The sequence below is a fragment of the Ranitomeya imitator genome, chromosome 7, assembly GCF_032444005.1.
Source record: "Ranitomeya imitator isolate aRanImi1 chromosome 7, aRanImi1.pri, whole genome shotgun sequence".
Lineage (NCBI taxonomy): Eukaryota > Metazoa > Chordata > Amphibia > Anura > Dendrobatidae > Ranitomeya > Ranitomeya imitator.
In genome coordinates this window covers 138,652,486-138,674,058 of record NC_091288.1, presented here as the reverse complement: position 1 = coordinate 138,674,058, position 21,573 = coordinate 138,652,486, and the positions used below count along the sequence as shown (strand labels likewise).

Below are 21,573 nucleotides of genomic sequence, written 5' to 3'. Positions count from 1 at the left end.
AAAGGAATTAAAATGAAAAAATAGTTATATACTCACCCTCCGGCGTCCACCGATGTGCGCAAGCGGCGAGGCTGCCGCCAGCTTCCGTTCCCAGAGATGCATTGCGAAATTACCCAGATGACTTAGCGGTCTTGCGAGACCGCTAAGTCATCTGGGTAATTTCGCAATGCATCTCTAGGAATGGAAGCTGGCGGCAGCCTCGCCGTTCGTGTGCATCGTTGGACGCCGGAGGGTGAGAATAGCACCATTTTTTTTATTATTATTATTATTTTTAACATTATATCTTTTTACTATTGATGCTGCATAGGCAGCATCAATAGTAAAAAGTTCGTCACACAGTGTTAATAGCAGCGCTAACAGACTGCGTTACACCGCGGTGTAACACAGTCTGTTTAACAGACTGCGAAAACACTATGTGGGCGGCGGGCGCTGACTGGGGGGGGAGTATGAAGCAGGCACTGACTGCAGGGGAGTACGGAGCGGCCCTTTCGAGGCTGGACTGTGCACGTCGCTGATTGGTCGCGGCCGCTGGCAACTTGAGATTTCAAGACAGACAGACAGACGGAAGTGCCCCTCAGACAATTATATATATATATAGATTAAATAGATTAACATGGTGTTGTGTGCATACCACAGGGGGAGTAATGAATAAAGGTAAAGGCTGATGGCGCTGTTCGCAAAATGAAAAAATATATTAATGAATAATATAAAATTGTATATCACAACTAAAACATAATAGTAAGATATAAAAAATAAAGTGAAATGAAAACCATGAAGATGAAAGTTCTTATTATGAATGAATAAAGGTAAAGGCTGATGGCACTGTTCACAAAATGAAAAACTATATTAATGAATAATACAAATTTGTATATTATATAAAATATTAAAAATAAAAGTAAAGTAATGAATTTAGGTGAAGAAGAAAAATATGGGGGGGGGGGAATGAGTAGAGATTGCAGAAATTATTTTTTTTAAAGTAATTTAAAGAATATAAATGAAAAATTAAGTATAAAAAATAATAAAAAAGAGGGACAAAACTGAGGTTTTTTGGGTCAGGTGTACTTACCCCCTGAAGGTATGTGGATGTCAGTGAGTCTGTAAAGGTAAACATTTGGTTAGAAGAAGAAAAATTGGAGTATAATATCTCAGGCTCTGCATTCAATCAGAGACAGTGTGCTGAAATAGAATAGTGTAAAAATAATGGCATCCAAACATTTTATAATTTGTTACTTTCAACACCAAATGTATAGTACAAAACATCACTAGTACTGAAGACTTAAGCAGGAAAGTGAAAGGACTGGGAGCGCAGGTGGTCTGCTCATCCATCCTCCCAGTGGATGGCCATCGAACAAGAAGGTGGAACAAGATTGTACAGGTAAACAACGGGCTACGTCAATGGTGATGTCAGCAAGGATTTGGATTTCTGGATCACGGAGCGAATTACCTATACTATTGACTACTTCCAAGACTGGAAGACACATAATTGGAATTCATCTTGCTAAACTTATCAGGAGAGCTTTAAACTAGAACATTGTGGAAAGGGAAGCAAAAAGCCAGGGAAAGCCATACAGCAAACAAATACTTTTGAGAACTCTCCTATTATTATTTATTTATATAGCACCATTAATTCCATGGTGCTGTACATGAGAAGGGGTTACATCAAAATACAAATATCACAGTAAACAAAACTAACAATGACAGACTGATACAGAGGGAAGAGGACCCTGCCCTTACGGGCTTACATTCTACAGGATTATGGGGAAGGAGACAGTAAGTCGAGGGTTGCAGTAGCTCCAGTGGTGTTGAGCTGGCCGTGTGGTCTTTACAGGCTGTAAGCTTCCTTAAAGAGGTGAGTTTTAAGGTTTCTTTTGATGGATCCAAAAGTAGTGGATAACCGGATGTGTTGGGGCACTGAATTCCAGAGGATGGGTGATATTCGGGAGAAGTCTTGGAGGAGAGGAGGATGTCTTGGGAGGACCGGAGATTACTTGAGGGAAGATATTGAGAGATTAGTGTGGAAATATACGGAGGAGAAAGGTTATGGATGGCTTTGTAGGTCAGTGTTAGTCATTTAAACTGGATACGCTGGGAAATTGGGAGCCAGTGAAGGTATTTGCAAAGAGGTGAAGCAGGAGTGTAGCGAGGAGAGAGATTAATTAGTCGGGCAGCAGAGTTAAGGAGGGGTGCGAGCGTGTTAGAAGGTAGGCCACAGAGGAGTATGTTGCAGTAGTCGAGGCGGGAGATGATTAGGGCATGCACAAGCATTTTGGTAGAGTGAGGGTTGAGGAAAGGATCTATTCTGGAAATATTTTTGAGCTGGAGGCGACAGGAGGTGGCGAGAGCTTGGATGTGCGGTTTGAAGGACAGGGCAGAGTCAAGGGTTACTCCGAGGCAGCAGATTTTGGGGACAGGGGAAAGTGTGATTTCATTTATTTTGATAGATAGATCAGGTAGGGAAGATATGCGTGATGGAGGAAAGATAATGAGTTCAGATACGATACGATACGATACACTTTATGGATCCCGTGGGAAATTATGGTATCACAGCAGCACGACTTAAATCATAAAAATCATAAAGGAATTACATAGTTGACATGACAGTGGAGTTGACAGAAGAACATTATACATTATACATTAGAATAGGACATACACAACGAGTGAACTGAAATGTAGAGAAATAAGTAGACATTCACCTTGGTGGTTTAACCTTAGTGTTATTGTTGTACATTCCCATGGCAGTTGGCATAAACGATTTCCTATACTTTTCCTTCTTACACCTCAGAAGTATAAGCCGGTTACTGAAGGTGCTCTTCTGTCTCATGAATAGCTCATATAGTGGATGTGCATTATTGTTCATAATTGTCATACACTTTTTCAGAGTTCTTTTCTCCACTACCTCCCCAAAAGAGTCCAGATTACAGCCCACCGCAGAACTTGCCTTCTTAATAATCTTATTCAGCTTATTAGCATCAGAGGCCCGCACACTACTACCCCAGCACGTGATTGCAAAAAAGATGGCACTTGCCACCACAGATTGGTAGAACATTTCTAACATTTTGCTACACACATTAAAAGACCTCAGTTTCCTTAGGAAATACAATCTGCTCATCCCCTTCTTGTAGACAAACTCTGAGTGGCATCTCCAGTCCAGTTTGCTATCCAAATGGACCCCCAAATATTTGTAACTCTCCACCTGCTCTACCTCCTGACCAGCAATAGTGATCGGTAAGCATTCCAACTTAATCCTGCTATAGTTAGCCACCAACTCCTTGGTTTTCTTAACATTTAGTTGTAGATAGTTACCATTGCACCAATCCACGAAATTCGACACCACCCTTCTATATTCCTCATCCCCCTGATCTCCCCTAATGCATCCCACATTGAACTTGAGGAAGCGAGAGGAGAAGGAGGATATGGCTGATAGACACTCTGGGATTCTAGAGAGCAGAGAGGTGACATCTGGGCCAGAGAGGTAGATCTGAGTGTCATCGGCATATAGATGGTACGAGAAGCCATAGGACCTTATGAGTTGTCCCAGGCCGAGTGTATACATTGAGAAGAGTAAGGGTCCTAGGACAGAGCCTTGGGGGACTCCAACAGAGAGGGGGCGAGATGAAGAGGTAGTATGGGAGTAGGAAACACTAAATGTGCGGTTGGCAAGGTATGAGGAGATTCAAGATAGGGCAAGGTCTTTGACCCCAAAGGAAGAGAGGATCTGTAGTAGGAGGCAGTGGCCTACTGTGTCGAAGGCAGAGGACAGGTCTAGGAGGAGGAGTATAGAGAATTGTCTGTTATCTTTGGCTGTAAGTCGTTAGTAATTTTGGTCAGGGCAGTCTCAGTGGAATGGTGGAGATGGAAGCCAGATTGTAGGTTGTCGAAGAGAGAGTTAGATGCAAAGTGAGAGGAAAGTTCAGCATGGACGTGCTGCTCAAAGAGTTTGGAAGCAAATGGGAGCAAAGATATGGGGCAATAGCTGGACATACCGCTTGGGTCAAGGGATGGCTTTTTGAGGATAGGTGTGATTGTGGCATGTTTGAAGGCAGAGGGGAAGGTACCAGAAGTTAGTGAAAGGTTGAAGAGATGGGTTAGGGATGGGATTAGTGTGGTGGTGAGGTTGGGGAGGAGATGGGATGGGGTCAAGTGCACAAGTGGTGAGGTGTGATTTGGAGAGAAGATGAGCAAGCTGCCCTTCAGAGATTTTGGAGAGTGAAGTTATGGGGTTTGGGCATTGGTCTCTCATACAAAGGGGTTGTGGTTGGACAACAAAGACTTGCCTTGTTTGGTCTATCTTATTTTTGAAGTGCGTGGCAAAGTCCTCGGCAACGATTAGGGAACTCGGAGGGGGCAGTGGTGGGCGGAGGTTGAACAACTGTTTGGGGTTGTGGGATAAGGAAGACACGAGGGTTGTGAAGTAGGCCTGTTTAGCAGAGGTAAGAGCTGATTTGAATGCCAGTGTTGCTTGTTTGAGTGCAGTGAAATCATCTTGTGAATGCGTTTTCTTCCAACGCCGTTCTGCAATTCTGGATACATACCAAAGCTTTTTAGTGATGTTATTGTGCCAGGGTTGTCTATTGGTTTGTCGCACTCTGCTATGCATGACAGGGGCGACCGTGTCAATAGCTGATGCAAGAGTGGCATTGTAGAAAGCAGTGTCTGTGTCGTGGAGTGAGGATATAGAGGACAGTGGTAGGATAGAGTCAGAGAGTGTGTTGATGTCTAGGTGTGCGAGGTTCCTGCGTGGGTGCGCATGGTGCTGGACATGGGTGACAGGTGAGGAGGACAGGGATGAGAAAGTGAGTAGATGGTGGTCAGATAGGGGAAGAGGGGAGGTTGTGAAGTTAGATAGGGAGCATAAATGGGTGAAGACCAGGTCTAATGTGTGTCCGTCTGTGTGGGTGGCTGAGGAGCACCACTGAGTAAGTCCAAAGGATGAAGTAAGGGACAGGAGTTTGGAGGCTGCTGAATGGAGGGTGTCAATGAGGATGTTGAAGTCACCCATGATGATGGTGGGAATGTCAGCAGACAGAAAGTGAAGGAGCCAGGTGGAGAATTGGTCAATAAAGGCAGTGGTCGGGCCCGTAGGTCGGTATATGATGGCCATTTGGAGGTTGTAGGGGGAGTAGATGCGGACAGAGTGGACTTCAAAAGAGGGGAGGATAAGGGAGGGTAGAGGTGGGATTGGGTTAAAGGTACAGTTGGAAAAAAGGAGAAGGCACACTCCACCGTTTTTGTTGCCAGGGTGAGGAGTGTGGGCGAAGTGGAGGCCGCCGTAACATAGTGCAGCAGGAGAGGCTGTGTCAGAGGGTGTCAGCCATGTTTCGGTGATGCCCAGAAAGAAAAGGTTACGAGAGGTAAAGAGGTCGTGAATCACGTGGAGTTTATTGCAGATGGAGCGGGCATTCCATAGTGATCCAGAGAGAGGGTGCAGGGGGGTGGGCGTCATGGGCACGGATTTGAGGTGGGCAAGATTTCGGGTGTTTATATTGGGTTGGGAGCGATAGGAGGGGGTCATAATAGGAGGTATGAGCTGGGGGGCCCAGGGTTGGGAGATATGTCTCCAGCAGTGTGGAGAAGCAGAGAGAGACAGAGCAGGTGGGAGAAAGAGAGTGGGTGGCTTGTTTTGTGTTTTATTAGGAGAGATCTGAGGTTGAGGAGCAGGTCAGCAGAGGAGGTCAGGTGGGGAGGAGAGATTATTACTTGGTTAGGGGGTGCTGGGGTTTGAGGATAGCGAAGGAGAGTGAGGAGTAACGGAGCCAAAACTGTTAGAGCATATGTCAGCATAATAAGAATAAGTGTGGGGGAAAGGGAATGAAATTTAGTACATTTATTAACAGTGGTTTGTCTTACCTTCTGTTCACTTCTGCCTCATTTCTGGCATATTTCTGCTATCATATTTGCTGTTATCCTTCTAGAGACAGACCAAGGACCAGACAGACCTGTGTCTCTGAATTTATAACAGGCTAAGTGCTCATGAAATAGACCAGGTGTGATCAGGAGGGAGGGGCAGCAGGAGAAGTGGAAAGCAAGAAGAAAGACAAAAACATTTAGTATCATGAAAATATTGGAGAAAGAGAAACCAATCACAAACTATGATGGTTCTTTACAAATGCACATGGGTATGAGCATGGGCAGCAAACAAGGAAAATTGGAGCTACTAATGCAGGAAAGGAAACTTTGTGGCATCACTGAAACTTGACGGGATGATGCACATGATTGGAATACAAGGCTAGAAGGATACAACTTATTTGCAAGAAACAGACTTAATAAACGGGGAGGAGGTGTTGCATTGTATGTTATAAAAGGGTGTATCTCCACAGAGACTGATGCTTCTGAAACTGGAGGTTCTGTGGAAACTATTTGAGTAAGAATACAAGGAGAAAACAGAAAGGACACCATTGTAGGTGTTTACTACAGACCACATGGGCAAGCTGAAGATATGGATGAACTCTTTATGCATCAGATGGCCAAGTTCTCAAAAAAATGACATTGTGATCATGGGAGAGGATATGGTGGGATATGTCAAAGGTAAAACAAAAGTCAAGGATGCTATAGGATGATTGCAGGATGAAAATGGTGAAGTAGTAAAAATTGATGTTGAAAAGACCGAACTTTTAAATTCCAATTTTTCATCTGTTTTTTCATCTCTCTCAGAAAGTAAATGCAATATCAACTGATCTTCACTGTACTATTAGAGGAATAGAAGAATCCACACTATCTACACTGCTCTAAAAAAATAAAGTGAACACTAAAATCCCACATCCTAGATATCACTGAACGAAATATTCCAGTTGTAAATCTTTATTCATTACATAGTAAAATGTTTTGAGAACAGTAAAACCCTAAAAATTACCAACGTAAATCACAACTAATATACCATGGAGGTGTGGAGTTGGAATGATGCTCAAAATCAAAGTGGAAAATGAAGTTACAGGCTGATCGAACTTCAGTAGAAATGCCTCAAGACAAGGAAATGATGCTCAGTAATATGTGTGGCCTCCACGTGCCAGTGTGACCTCCCTACAACGCCTGGGCATGCTCCTGATGAGGCGGCGGATGGTCTCCTGAGGGATCTCCTCCCAGACCTGGACTAAAGCATCCGCCAACTCCTGGACAGTCTGTGGTGCAACGTGACGTTAATGGATGGTGCGAGACATGATGTCCCAGATGTGTGCAATCAGATTCAGGTCTGGGGAACGGGCGGGCCAGTCCATAGCTTCAATGCCTTCATCTTGCAGGAACTGCTGACACTCCAGCCACATGAGGTCTGGCATTGCCCTGCATTAGGAGGAACCCAGAGCCAACCACACCAGCATATGGTCTCACAAGGTGTCTGAGGATCTCATCTCGGTACCTAACGGCAGTCAGGCTACCCCTGGTGAGCACATGGAGGGCTGTGCGGCCCTCCAAAGAAATGCAACCCCACACCATTACTGACCCACTGCCAAACCGGTCATGCTGAAGGATGTTGCAGGCAGCAGATCGCTCTCCACGGCATCTCCAGATGCTGTCACGTGCTCAGTGTGAATCTGCTTTCATTTGTGAAGAGCACAGTGGCGAATTTGCCAATCCTGGTGTTCTGTGGCAAATGCCAGTCATCCTGCACAGTGTTGGGATGTGAGTACAACCCGCTTCTGTGGACATCGGGCACTCAGACCGTCCTCATGGAGTCGGTTTCTAACCGTTTGTGCAGACACATGCACATTTTTGGCCTGCTGAAAGTTGTTTTGCAGGGCTCTGGCAGTGCTTCTCTTGTTCCTCCTTGCACAAACTCTGAGGTAGCGGTCCTGCTGGGTTGTTGCCCTCCTACGAACCCCTCCACGTCTCCTAGTGTACTGGCCTGTCTCCTGGTAGTGCCTCCAGCCTCTGGACACTACGCTGACACACAGCAAACCTTTTTGCCACAGCTTTCATTGATGTGCCATCCTGGGGGCGGTGCTGGCGCTGGTTCAGTTTGTGCCCCTGACCCTCCTGATTGAAAATAATTGTAGCTAAAAACTTTCTTGCCTTTACTGCCTCCAAAAAATACCGAGTCTCCAAATTAGGTTTATATTATAGAGCATGGATTTATAATAAATTCTAATGACCTATCTGCACCTATTGACAAATTTTTGGCAGAACAATTGAAATAAGGGATTCTATTTCTCTGTCATCACCATATTGAAATTGCCCTAGATAATAACTGAGCAATTTTTTTATTTGTTTTGTAATTTTGGTTGATATTGTATAGCTTTCTTTTCTCCAGGAGAAGGGCTTAATTGCATATATTTACCCTTTAAGTTTGTGTTATCAAAAGGTTGCCATACAATATGGGTCCCAATCAGCAAAGCTTTCACTTCAGAATTCTGGTGAAAAAGCTTTGTAAAGTCACACAACTCGGACTGTGTCTAAATGTTGCAACTTCTGGCGCCTTCATGCCAGTGTCCCCCGGCCCCGTAATAATGAGTGGATGGGGGTAAGGTGCCCAACACTCGTGGTTCATGATGAGGGACAGTGTTCACTAAGCTGCAAATGTTACTTCAGCAGGGATTGGAGTAGGATTTGAGTGTATACCACTCGTCTGACACTTCTTCATAAATCTGGAGCCTCTTGCACACCCTCTCATCAAGACTGATGGGAACAAAGCTTACCTTCATGAATCGAGCCCCATGTCTCTTCAATGACAGGCAGTTTTCACTTTAAAAAGTTATTTCAGAAGATCTGTTGAATTTTGTCATATTTGTTTTTACAAAATAATTATCTGCTTTAAAAAGCAAGATATAAGTGACGTCTAACTCTTCATTTATGTTGTGGTTCTAATACAGACCATTTGCTACATCCTGGTTATTACTATAGCAAACATTGCAAATCTGGCCAGCACAGCTACAGCCATCACTATACAGAGGGACTGGATTGTTGTTGTTGCTGGAGATGACCGGAGCAAATTAGCAGGTAAGATTTAATACTTTTCATGTATATTATAAAATATAAATAACTGGCTAACATACAATCTAAATTGAACCTGGCAGTCAACAACAGGCAGCGTATATCGAGGAACAAAACTAATAAGAAATCACGAAAAATGGTCAGTAATAAGAATGAACTTATGACGTAGAAAAAACTTTATTGAAAATACAAGTGAGTGTGTGGTGGCAATATAAGAGACAGGCGCACACACTGTATATAAAAACAATGAAATATCAACCCCTTGATGAAGATGTCTACAGAAACGCATGTTGGTGTGTTCTCCATACTTATCTCAGGGATCCTCCTAATGTATACTGTCACATGAATTTTTCACATTCCATTCCATTTGTATGATTTATGTTTCTCTTGTTATCACGATATAAATATTTTACCATGCACTCCCTACACCTCAGTTAACTGTTAGCTATTATGTTCCTATAAACTGTATATTTAATTACATGTGACTGAAAAGGATATACAGTATATACGGTACATATACAGCTCTGGCAAAAAATAAGAGACCACTGCAAAATGTTCAGTTTCTCTGATTGTTCTCTTTATAGGTATATTTTTGAGTAAAATGTAAATTGTTCTTTTATTCTTTAAACTACTGACAACATGTCTCTGAAGTTCCAAGCAATACATTTTGTATCTATTTTCTGAAAATGAGAAATGGTCAAAATAGCAAAAAATGCATTACTTGGCAGACCTCAAATAATCCAAAACAAGTTTATAATCATTTAGAAACAACAATACTAATGTATTAACTCAGGAATAGTTCAGAAATCAATATTTTGCGCTTTCATGCGTCTTGGCATTCTTTCCACCAGTCTTTCACACAGTTTTTGGGTGACCTTATGCCAGTCCTGTTACAAAAATGTAAGTGATTCTTTTTTGTTTGATGGCTCTTGACTATCCATCTTCCTTCCTTCAGCAAGGCTGGAATTGGGCAGGTTCTTTGCGAAGCACATATGAATCAAGCCGCATACAAGGTTATCCTGGAAAAACAGTTGATTCATTCTGCTCAGGCAATGTTCCCCAACTCTAAGGACTGGTTTTTCCAGCAGGACAATGTGCCGAGCCACACAGCTAGGTCAATCAAGGTGTGGATGAAGGACCACCACATGAAATCCCTGTCATGGGCAGCCCAATCTCCAGACCTGAACCCCATTGAAAACCTCTGGAATGTAATCAAGAGGATGATGGATAGTTACATGCCATCAAACAAAGAACTGCTTACATTTTTCGCCAGAAGCAGTGTGAAAGACTGGTGGAAAGCATGCCAAGACGCATGGAAGCAGTCATTAAAAATCATGGTTATTCCACAAAATATTGATTTCTGAACACTTCCTGAGGTAAAGCATTAGTATTGTTGTTTCTAAATGATTATGAACTTGTTGTTTGTTTGTTTTTTTGCATTATTTGAGATCTGCAAGTAATGCATTTTTTTTGTTATTTTAACAATTTCTCATTTTCAGAAAATAGATACAAAATGTATTGCTTGGAACTTCGGAGACATGTTGTCAGTAGTTTATAGAATAAAAGAAGAATTTACATTTTACTCAAAAATATACCTATAAAGAGAAAAATCAGACAAACTGGAAATTTTGCAGTGGTCTCTTAATTTTGCTTGAGCTGCATATTGGGTGATGTTCACTTTCAGCGTTTTATCTACCATACTAGCTATTTTGTTACAATAGATCATTTTTATATATGCGACTTTATGGCCCCCAGCCCTGACTCCTACATTGCCACCATACACACACACGTGTTCAATAAAGTTTTTTCTATAAGATCATTCTTATTATTGACCATTTTTCAGGCTTTCTTATTGATTTTGTATATTTATACTGATTGGTCTGGATACCGTCTCCTGCAGATATATGTGTTATTTTGGGTTCCACACTGTTACACATATACAGTCGGGAAAAAAGGTATTTAGTCAGCGACCAATTGTGCAAGTTCTCCCCCTTAAAAAGATGAGAGAGGCCTGTAATTGACATCGTAGGTAGACCACAACTATGAGGGTCAAAATGAGAAAAGAAATCCAGAAAATCATCTTGTCTGATTTGGCAAGATGTATTTTGCAAATTATGGTGGAAAAAATCAGACAAGGTGATTTTCTGGATTTCTTTTCTCATTTTGACTCTCATAGTTTCGGTATACCTATGATGTCAATTACAGGCCTCTCTCATCTTTTTAAGTGGGAGAACTTGCACAATTGGTGGCTAACTAAATACTCCTGTAGACTGTAGGCCCACAAGGGCAGATAACTCCCTGTGTGCCAGTCTGTCATTGTTAGTTTGTTCACCATATTTTTTTTATTTGTATCTTGTATTTAACCCTTTCTCACATACAGCATCATGAAACCGATAGTGCTCTAAAAATAAGTAATAATCATATATCAAGTCAGGGAGGCAGGAGCTCTGGCTGCCGCTGAGCTCACATGTCACTGACATATCTTCAGCGTTACATTAGCTGGGCTGGCACAATGTCATAATTGCAACATCTAGAGGCGAGAGACTACTGACCTAGCAGAAGAACCGCCCATCTAATATTAAGGATATTAGTAGTTATGCCAAAAAAGAGTCACTTTAGGTAAATGTTTATGTTCAGCCTTATTGAAATAAGTTTATGCTCTTTTGTTATGTTTTAATGACAGACATGAACGCAACAGTGAGACGAATCGATCAACTAACAAACATACTGGCTCCATTGGCAGTTGGACAGATAATGACCTTTGGTTCACCTGTCATAGGATGTGGATTCATTGCTGGTTGGAACTTGATATCAATGTGTGTAGAATATTTTCTCCTTTGGAAAGTATACCAAAAGACACCAGCTTTAGCTATTAAATCTTGCCAGAAAGAAGATGATCAGGAATTGAAACAATTAAATATAAAAGGTATCAGATGATGTTTCTTTCGTATACAGAAAAAAGTAAGATTATTTCTGTGAAGTAATAAATCGGGAGTCTTAGGCCACGCCAAGTTCACACTTTCAGTATTTGGTCAGTATTCTACATCAGTATTTGTAAGCCAAAACCAGGAGTGGAACAATTAGAGGAAAAGTTTAATAGAAACACGTCACCACTTCTGTATTTGTCACGCTCTCCCGATTTTGGTTTCTAAATACTGATTTAGAATGCTGACCAAATACTGAATGTGTGAACGTGGCTTTATACTGAATTTTGGTTTAATAGTTGCCCAAAGAACGTTTCCCACTGAAATACAGAGTACCTATTCTTATATTTTGCTGCAGGAGGCAAATTAATATGTGGATGTTTAGGGTTAGAGTTTGAGCCCACTTTTGAGTGAGAACATAGTATGACATGAGAAGTTCACTTTCTGTTGCACAATAATTGTGCCCCTTTGTACAAATTGAGGTTCATGAGGCTACGTCTTGGCATGTGGAGATTCTCGAGTGGGTTGGGCAGAACTTTGACATCAACCCCTTTGGGTAAACTGCAATGTCAGTTTTGAGCGACACCTTCTCGTACTACATCTTTGCCTACCTTTTCAATGCTCTTTTGGTTAAATTGGCACAAATTCCCACTAACACGCAGAAATCTTCTGAAAAACTGTTGTAGAAAAGTAAAGGCTGTTTTAGGCCAAACTCGTGTGTGTGTTTATAGTGTATTCTTGTTAGGGCTCATTCACACAACCGTATTTTTGGCCCAAGTGCTGTCCTGAAAAGAAAACCGACTGTACTCCGACCAATGTCATACAATGGGATGAGCAATTTTTTTCATTGACTAACTATATGGGAAAAAATTGCAGCATTCACTAGAGTTTTCCCTAAATCAGATGGAGGTACAGTATAACATCCGATTTTTACATATACATTGCAATTCTGTAAGGCTTGGTTCCCATTGCGTTAATGGGAAAGCGCTAACGGACAGCGTTGCACGGCGAAATTAACGCCGTGCAACGCGTCCGTTAGCGCACCCATTCACGGCAATGGGAACGCGCAGCACTAGCGCGTGCCATGTTCGGCACGCGCTAGCGACGCGCCGGTGTTTCCTGGCGCGCCGCGGACGCTGCTTGCAGCGTCCGAGGCGCGCCCGCGGTCCGTTCCCCGCTCTCGCAGATCGGGGATCTGCGAGAGCGGGGACGTTACCGCGACCCCGGGACGCAGCCCCATTAAAAACATTGCGTTAGCGCAACCCGCTAGCGCTAAACGGGTTGCACTAACGCAATATGAACCTAGCCTAACATAGCAAACTGTAGATGGCCCTGTAAATTAGTTGCTGTTGTAAAAAAAAGACAGATTGTAAATGGATTGCCCACAGATAACAAGTGAGAAACAAATTGCCCCTAGATGAAATCCTGAACATTTTTTTCCATGTTCATGTGAATCTACCCTTAGAAGAATTTTAGCAGAGCTTAAGGGGAACCTGTCACCTCCTCTCAGGTGTTTGTAACTGAAAGAGCCACCTTGGGCAGCACAAATGCTGCATTCTGACAAGGTGACTCTTTTAGTTATGATGCCTGCACATGCTAAAATAAACGTTTATAAAATGTGCGCCATCATACCGTGAAACCGTCCCGGAAGCGAGACTTTCCTTCCTTATCAGACGCAGCACATCTGTCACTCCGGGCCTGTACGCAACGGGCGGCGCCTCCTCTTGCTGCATTATCTTCCTCGGTGCCTGCGCATTAAGTTTTTTTTTCGGGCATGTGCAGTTGCGCTGCCCTTCGTACTTACAGTGCAGTTGCCGGGGACAATAATGCTGCAAGAGGAGGCGGCGCCCGGCGCGCACAGCTCCAGAGTGACGGCAGTGCTGCGTCTGATAAGGAAGGAAAGTCCCGCCTCCGGGATGGTTTCACGGTATGTGGGGGCACATTTTATAAACGTTTATTTCAGCATGTGCAGGGAGCATAACTAAAGGAGCCACCTTGTCAGAATGCAGCATTTGTGCTGCACAAGGTGGCTCTTTTAGTAACAAACGCCCGAGGGGGGTGACAGGTTCCCTTTAACTCTCCTGCACTCCTCCTCAACAATGCTGAGCTTTTTTAGTTGCCTGATGCAGACAAATAAGTGATGTAAAACTGCACATGAGCAATAGCGTGCATTCAAAATTCTGCTGTATGAGATTGGCATCTAAATGGTTAACAGCCATGGCCCAGTAGCCACAAATGCCCATTATGTAATGTAGCCAGCCTCAGCCCCATGTGTAGGCAGCTCAGCTCCAGCTCCTAAGTCCCCTGCACACATGCAAACTACTTCCAAGGACATTAATTCATACGTGTTAATAATGGCACACTTTTCTCTTGTTTGTCTGCATTGACACTGAATTATTTTTTTTTCACAGTTATAGATGCAAATTCAAAGAACTATGAAAAACCAACTGAAGATGTGCAACTCATGAGTGAGAAAAGTGTGGTGACAACTGAAACTTCAGAAAAGTCACTTTGCAGTGAAAAAATTACAGAGCCCTTCCGCACCTTCCGTGATGGGTGGGTTGCCTACTACAATCAATCGGTGTTTTTGGCTGGCATGGGCCTTGCGTTCCTCTACATGACTGTCCTTGGCTTTGACTGTATCACCACTGGATATGCTTACACACAAGGTTTGAGTGGTTCTGTTCTCAGTATCCTTATGGGTGCATCTGCCATTTCTGGAATTATGGGAACTGTTGCATTTACCTGGCTCAGAAAAAAATTTGGTCTGATTCGTACTGGATTCATTTCAGGAATAGCTCAACTCAGCAGCCTTATTCTTTGTGTGGTCTCCGTCTTTATGCCTGGAAGTCCATTGGATCTTACAGTTTCTCCATTTCAAGATATTGGTACACGCTATCTTGAAGGAGAGCCCTTGCCTACATTATCTCCAGGTGGTGTTTCTCAGGAATTTCTCTCAACCAGCTTACAAAACCTACTGAATAACTCCAGCTCAACAACCACTGAACCAGACGATTTCATTCCGTTAACCTCAGTCAGCCTACTATTTGCTGGCGTCATTGCAGCTAGAATTGGTAAGTACAATCAACTGACTGGTATTTTGGGAACGTTTTAAAACCAGGTTTTATTGGTTTAGGTTAAGTATTTTTTTTAATAAATCCTGAGAACTGTCCCTACATCACTCCGATGTTCATCCTGAAAAGTTGGACTAGTGTCATACGAGTGTCCTATCTATCCCACTCTGAATGTAATGTGAGTGTGCGTTTTTTTTTTTTGTCGCCAAGCATCCATATAACATCCATGTGACATGTGCATACAATGCATTTTTAACATCATCTTTGTAACTTAAAGCTAGTTTACAAACCTAATACAGTAATCTTATATAAAGATATAAATAGGTGATAGAAAGATTTTAACTACTTTATTTTCCGGCGTATAAGACGACCGGGCATATAAGACAACCCCCAACTTTTCCAGTTAAAATATAAAATCTTCTCTTGTCTTATATGCCAGGTGTCGTCTTATAGGGTGGGTGCGCAGCAATTTGCGGTCGATGTATATAGTGGGGGGAGTGGTCCTGATGACGAGGTGAGGGAGCACCTCACCAGGAAGGTGTAAGTGAAGCAAACTGTCAGCGTCTGGGATGCCAGGGGTATGCAAAAAAGAGAGAGAGCGGTGCTGTGCCTAGAAAAACACTCCTCTTTCACTCATCTGGCTCGCCCTTGTATCCTATTATCTCCTTCTCTGCTTCACTTACACCTTCCCGGTGAGGCGCCCCCTCACCTCGTTATTGGGACCGCTCCCCCCCACAATATGCGGCGACCGCAGATTACTCCGCATCTGCCCTATAAGACGACACCTGGCGTATAAGACGACACTCGACGTTTGAGAAGATTTTCAGGGGTTAAAAAGTAGTCTTATACGCCAGAAAATACAGTATGTAATAGATAATAGATAGAATAGATAAATATGTGGATATATAATTTCACAAGCTTCCTACATGTAATAAGCTTGCACCCTTTAGTGCCTTTCATGTGGCACTAAAGGGTGTTTAACCTAGTAAATAATAATAATAAAAAATGATGTGCGGTCACCCCTATTTTTGATAACCAGCAAAGATAAAGCAGACAGCTGTGAGCTGATATTTTCAGGCAAGGAAGGTCCATGGTTATTGGGCCCTTCCCAGCCCGAAGACACTCCAGAAGTGACGCATCACATTAGATTAATTCTGGCACTTTTTCCCACCTCTTCCCAATTGCCCTGGTGCAGTGGGAATTGGGGTAATTGTATTTGGGGTTGATGTCAGCTGTGATTTGTCAAAAATCACAGCTGTTATCAAGTCTTGGGGTTAGTTATGGAGAGTTGTCTATCTAACCCAGTAATAAAAAAAAAAACACACGGAAAAATTAATTTTATTTGAAAAAATACTACTCCCCAACACTTTTCCTGGTTCACCAATTTATTTATTTTTTTTTAAAAAACCATGTGTGTGTTTTATTTTTTTATTACAGGCTTAGTAATGGGGGTGTATGATAGACCCTAGTGATGAGCGAGTGTTCTCTTTACTCGAGTTTTCCGAGCATGCTCAGGTGGTCTCTTGAGTATCTTTGTCGTTATCGTAGATTATGTTTGAGTCCCCACAGCTGCATGATTTGCGGCTGCTAGACAGCCTGAATACATGTAACAAGCAGGCAATCCCTGCATGTGTTCAGGTTAAAAGCTGATTTTTACAGTACCAGCAAAATCTATGAAATTTCAGGAATCTAATGGACAAGGGGTTTTGTTCCTGACTGAATTTGAGAAACACAACGTTTTTAATATCTGCAGCATGTCAATTCTTTTCGAGTTTTTCAGCGTTTCTTTACCCACAGATAGCAAGTGTTTTGGTGAATAAAGCTAACTTTAAGTGTGTACGTACTGTAGACAAATCACACATGTAATCCGCACCCCCAAAAAAGCTGCAAAAAGTTTGTGTGAAAAACTATGTGAAAACATTAAAAACCAGACATTTTGAATGCAGCTTTTTTTATTGCCAAGAAAGTGCATTTTGGTCACAAAAAAAAACACGGTAAAAATGCTTTCTGTGAGCATAGCCTTTTTGTGCTTTCCTTTTTTGTTCCACTTTTCCCAATAGCCATAACTTTTCTGTTTTTCCTAGCGGTGTAATGATATGAAGGCTTGTTTTTAGTGGCATAAATTGTAGTTTTGAATGACACCATTCACTTTTTCATATAATAGAATGAAATATGGGGGAAAATTTTTTTAATTCCAAGTAGTGATTAAATGATGAACAAATGGAATTTCAGTATTGTTTTTTGTTTGGGGTGTTGTGTTTACAGCATTGATTCTGTGATAAAAATGACCTGGCAATTATACGATTTTCCAGGTCAGTATGATTACAGCAATATTAAACTTACAAGGTTTTATATTATTATTTTAGTGGTAACAAAAATTCTGAACCTTGTAAAAGAAGCAAGACAAAAAAACTGTGACCATTGTTTGTATGTGCATTTTCTGAGTCTCATAACTATACTTTCCCGTCCATGGAGCTGTGTGAGGTTTTGTTTTTTGTGCACTTAGCTGATGTTTGTATTGATACCATATGTAACTTTCGAGTAGTCCTGCGTAGTTTATTGTAAGTACACAAAAACATTTGTTTGTTTTTCCTTATAGGTCTTTGGTCCTTTGATCTAACGGTAACTCAGCTCCTTCAAGAAAATGTAATTGAGTCTGAAAGAGGAATAATAAATGGGGTCCAGAATTCCATGAATTATCTTCTCGATCTTCTGCATTTCATCATGGTGATCTTGGGACCCAACCCAGAAGCTTTTGGCCTGCTTGTTCTTATTTCAGTGTCCTTTGTTGCTATGGGCCACGTCATGTATTTTCGATTTGCTTATAAGAATCTTGGAGTACAATTATTTACTTGCTCTACTTCAGATCGAAAAACAGTGGCAAGTGATCAGCAACATGGAGATTCTTCCATTTAAAAGGTCAATAAAGGGTTTTTTCTCTATTTGGACATCCTCTTCTTAATTGGAATAGTGCCCATAGAAAAATACGATTAAAACCGTATACTCACCTCATGCACAAACCGTTTGTGTGACATGTGATGACACTTGAGCGCGAAGCCTGTAGGCGGCTGCTGAAGGGCTGCAGCGCTCACATTTCCCTTTTATGAAACATTTGTGTATGTGGGAAATGTAAGGCTGCAGCGCTCATGGCATAACAGTGTAGTGAACGGCACAAGTGTAAGAGTTGAGTATAAAGTTTCCTTGTATGCAATGGGGCATTATTACATTTAGAGAGGACCTAAAATTACGTATGATTTTGCTTTTCTTTTGGTCTTGGTCTTCTTTATTCCTAAGATATGGCCTCTTTTCCTTGTATATATAACTAATATTTTCAGCCAAGTCACCATAGTCCTCAACTCTCTCCTATGGGAGTTTTCTTGAGGACCAAACCAGTTAGCTAAAAAGATTAGATTTATATAATACTAAATAAAATGCAGAAGCGCAGTAGGGTCTTGTCCAGTAACACAAAGGGAACTAAACAGTAATTACGCTCACCTTTATAGGGCTGCGTGTGACACAACCACTAAAAGACCAAAGTTCAGATGCCTCATCTTCCATACAGTCGTGTCAGAAAAAAAAGCTCTGACTCTGAAACGTGTTAACAATAAATCAGCATTTATCCAACCATGGGTGTCACCTTTCCAGTAAGCGTAGAATACTTCCATCCCCATGGCAACTTTATTAAAATTTATATAAAGGGAGGAAGAGACCAAAACGCAGAGCAGGAAAAAAAGAAGACCTAAACCAGAATCAAAAGACTAGCGACATTTACGCTAGGCAGAAAATTACGTATTTGTAGCAAGTGATAGGTCTTCTTTAAGAAGGGATCGTCCAAGTAGTGGCCAACCAGTTTGGGTATCCATGTATTAGTTTGCGAGTTTGAGTATTTTCTAGTATTCTCTAGGTTTTGTCACAGTGTTTACTTTACACCAAGTGACAATTTCATAGACCCACTAAAGATCTAATCTACAGATTCACAACTATATTCGGCGTGGGAATTACCGTAGTTTCATGGTCGATTACGGAAAATCACTGGTAAACATTGTATCTGCTTATTTTAGTGTTGGATTCCTTTGGAGCATGTTTAAGCATTTAGCACATGTCATAGTTTTATCGTAGTAACAATTTATATATAATATAGTAAATGTTTTAGAATGTGTTGTAGGAAGATTTATAAATGTTGGCTTTCAAGTATAGTTTTAAATGTATGACCTGAGCTACGCAACTGTACCTTCTGTACCTTGTAATGCTAATGCTAGGACTGTTCCCCTAGAGCTCCTGGCTGTAATAATATTTCATATTACTAATGCATTGTGTGCCTCAGCATTCGGCCAGGGTTACATGTCAACATTCAGTCATGTGCAAGTTCCAATGATCAATCAGTGCCTTGGCTTCTCTATGGAAAAAATATCCAACGGCGCTGTTTGAGGAAAATCTGATTGTATTGTAATTTTTTTCATACTGAGAGTTTGAGCGCCTGTCTGTAATCACATGACTAAGCGACAACTTGTTCCTTTAATCTAAGTGAATATTCTTCTACAGTGCAGGGAACAACACTATACAAATATGTGAAGACTGAATGTAATATTTTGTAGTGGAACCCAAGAGACCGGCTTCTATACAGAGCAATGAGCATCGAATGGAGGTTTGGATCTGGCCGGTTATGACTTCTCTTGCAATCAGAGAATTGGTTTTGGCTAGATAATATACTATGCTGTTAGTTATTTGACTATGCTAACAATTACAGTTTGATTCCAGACAGATTACGTTTTTATTTTTGCAAGGTAAGCTGACCAACATCAGGACATCTTCATCTGCCACTTAAAAATGTCACAAACAAATATAGGATTTTCTGATAGATCCGCTGTGAATTCATGCTGTATCATTTTAGTACTAATGCAAATAAATGATACTACTGGGGCACCATATTCGTTTTCTTCTTAAATTTTTAATTACATTTTGAAAAAATTGATTTTATGAACAAGCACAACAGTGACTTGCCAATGGTATATACATTTCTAGAGACATCTGTAAGCAGCCTCAACCATTTTGGTATAAAATGTCTTTTAGAATGGTTCCTTTACTTGAATCCTGTGCAAATCTGCAAACAGTATTTACATATAGTATTTATTTATTGCTGTATGGAATAGCTCATCCGGCTGCACTATTCTATACAAAGACATCCAGTAAAAAAATCATATAACTACAAGTTGCTCAAAAACTTTACAGCATTTCACTTTTACACCAGAAAACTACTTCATGAATTGGGCCTGTGTGCATATACCAAAAACTCTAAGGCCATGTTCACACGATCCTTTTTTTCATGCGGAATTGCCGCGATTTTCCCGCTGCGGGTCCGCAGCTGTTTTCCATGCAGGGTACATTACATTGTACCCTATGGAAAACAGGAACTGCTGTGCCCACAATGCGGAAAATAAAAAAAAAAGCCGCGCTGAATAGCTGCGGGAAAAAAGAAGTACCATGTCACTTCTTTTTTCGGAGCCGCAGCGGCTCTGCACCCATTGACCTCCATTGTGAGGTCAAACCCGCAGTAAAACCCGCAGATGAAAAAAATATCTGCGGGTTTTACTGCGGTTTGTGGTGCAGAACCGCTGCAGCAGGAAGTGCGGGGAAGCGGGCGGAAGTGCGTGGGCGGAGTGTGGCTGCCCCCCCGTGCTCCGATCCCACCCCCCGTGCTCCAATCCCACCGCCCCGTGCTCCGATGCCCCCCCCAGTGCTCCGATGCCCCCCCCCCGTGCCCTAATCTCCCCCCCTTATACTTACCCGGTGTCCGTCCGGCCGTCTTCTCCCTGGGCGCCGCCATCTTGCAAAATGGCGGGCGCATGCGCAGTGCGCCCGCCGAATCTGCCGGCCGGCAGATTCGTTCCAAAGTGCATTTTGATCACTGAGATATAATCTATCTCAGTGATCAAAATATAAAAAAATAGTAAATGACACCCCCCCCCCCCTTTGTCACCCCCATAGGTAGGGACAATAAAAAAAAATTAAGAATTTTTTTTTTTTTCCACTAAGGTTAGAATAGGGTTAGGGGTAGGGTTAGGGTTAGGGGTAGGGTTAGGGTATTTTCAGCCATTTTAACCCTAAAAAACTTCCTAGAAAACACACAGACTCTGCATAGAAAACTGCATAAAAAAAAGGATCAAAAAAAGGATCAAAAAACGCATCAAAAAAGGACAAAAAAAGGACCTAAAAAAGGACCTGCGTTTTCTGCCAAGAGCTGCAGTTTTTTAAAAAACAGTCCTGAAAAAAAAAGGATGGAAATCAGGAATGTGTGAACATACCCTTAGGCAGGGGTGTCAAACTGCATTCCTCAAGGGCTGCAAACAGGTCATGTTTTCAGGATTTCCTTGTACTGCACAGGTGATAATTTAATCACCTACACACATCATGATTGCAGCACCTTGTGCAATGCTAAGGAACACGCATGGTTTGCGGCCCTCAAGGAATGCAGTTTGACACCCCTGCTCTAAGGCTACGTTCACACTAGCGTTATGCTAGTGTGCGTCGGGTTAGCGTCGGGCGACGCAGCGGCGACGCACGCGTCATGCGCCCCTATATTTAACATGGGGGACGCATGCGTTTTTGTTTGTTGCGTTGTGCGATGCATGCGTCTTTTTTGCCGCAAGCGTCGG

At 42.0% G+C, this 21,573-nt stretch overlaps 1 protein-coding gene across 1 annotated transcript in view; it reads left to right on the top strand.

The window, feature by feature from the left end:
* The window catches only part of SLC40A1 (solute carrier family 40 member 1), a 152,837-nt gene extending 132,991 nt beyond the window's left edge, over nucleotides 1–19,846 (top strand). Inside the window, exons 5-8 of the mRNA XM_069733845.1 lie at nucleotides 8,802–8,928; nucleotides 11,606–11,848; nucleotides 14,258–14,920; nucleotides 17,520–19,846. Coding sequence (XP_069589946.1) covers nucleotides 8,802–8,928; nucleotides 11,606–11,848; nucleotides 14,258–14,920; nucleotides 17,520–17,836 — 1,350 coding nt within the window. The 3' untranslated portion in view covers nucleotides 17,837–19,846. The remainder of the gene's footprint in view (nucleotides 1–8,801; nucleotides 8,929–11,605; nucleotides 11,849–14,257; nucleotides 14,921–17,519) is intronic.
* The last annotated feature ends 1,727 nt before the right edge of the window (nucleotides 19,847–21,573 follow it).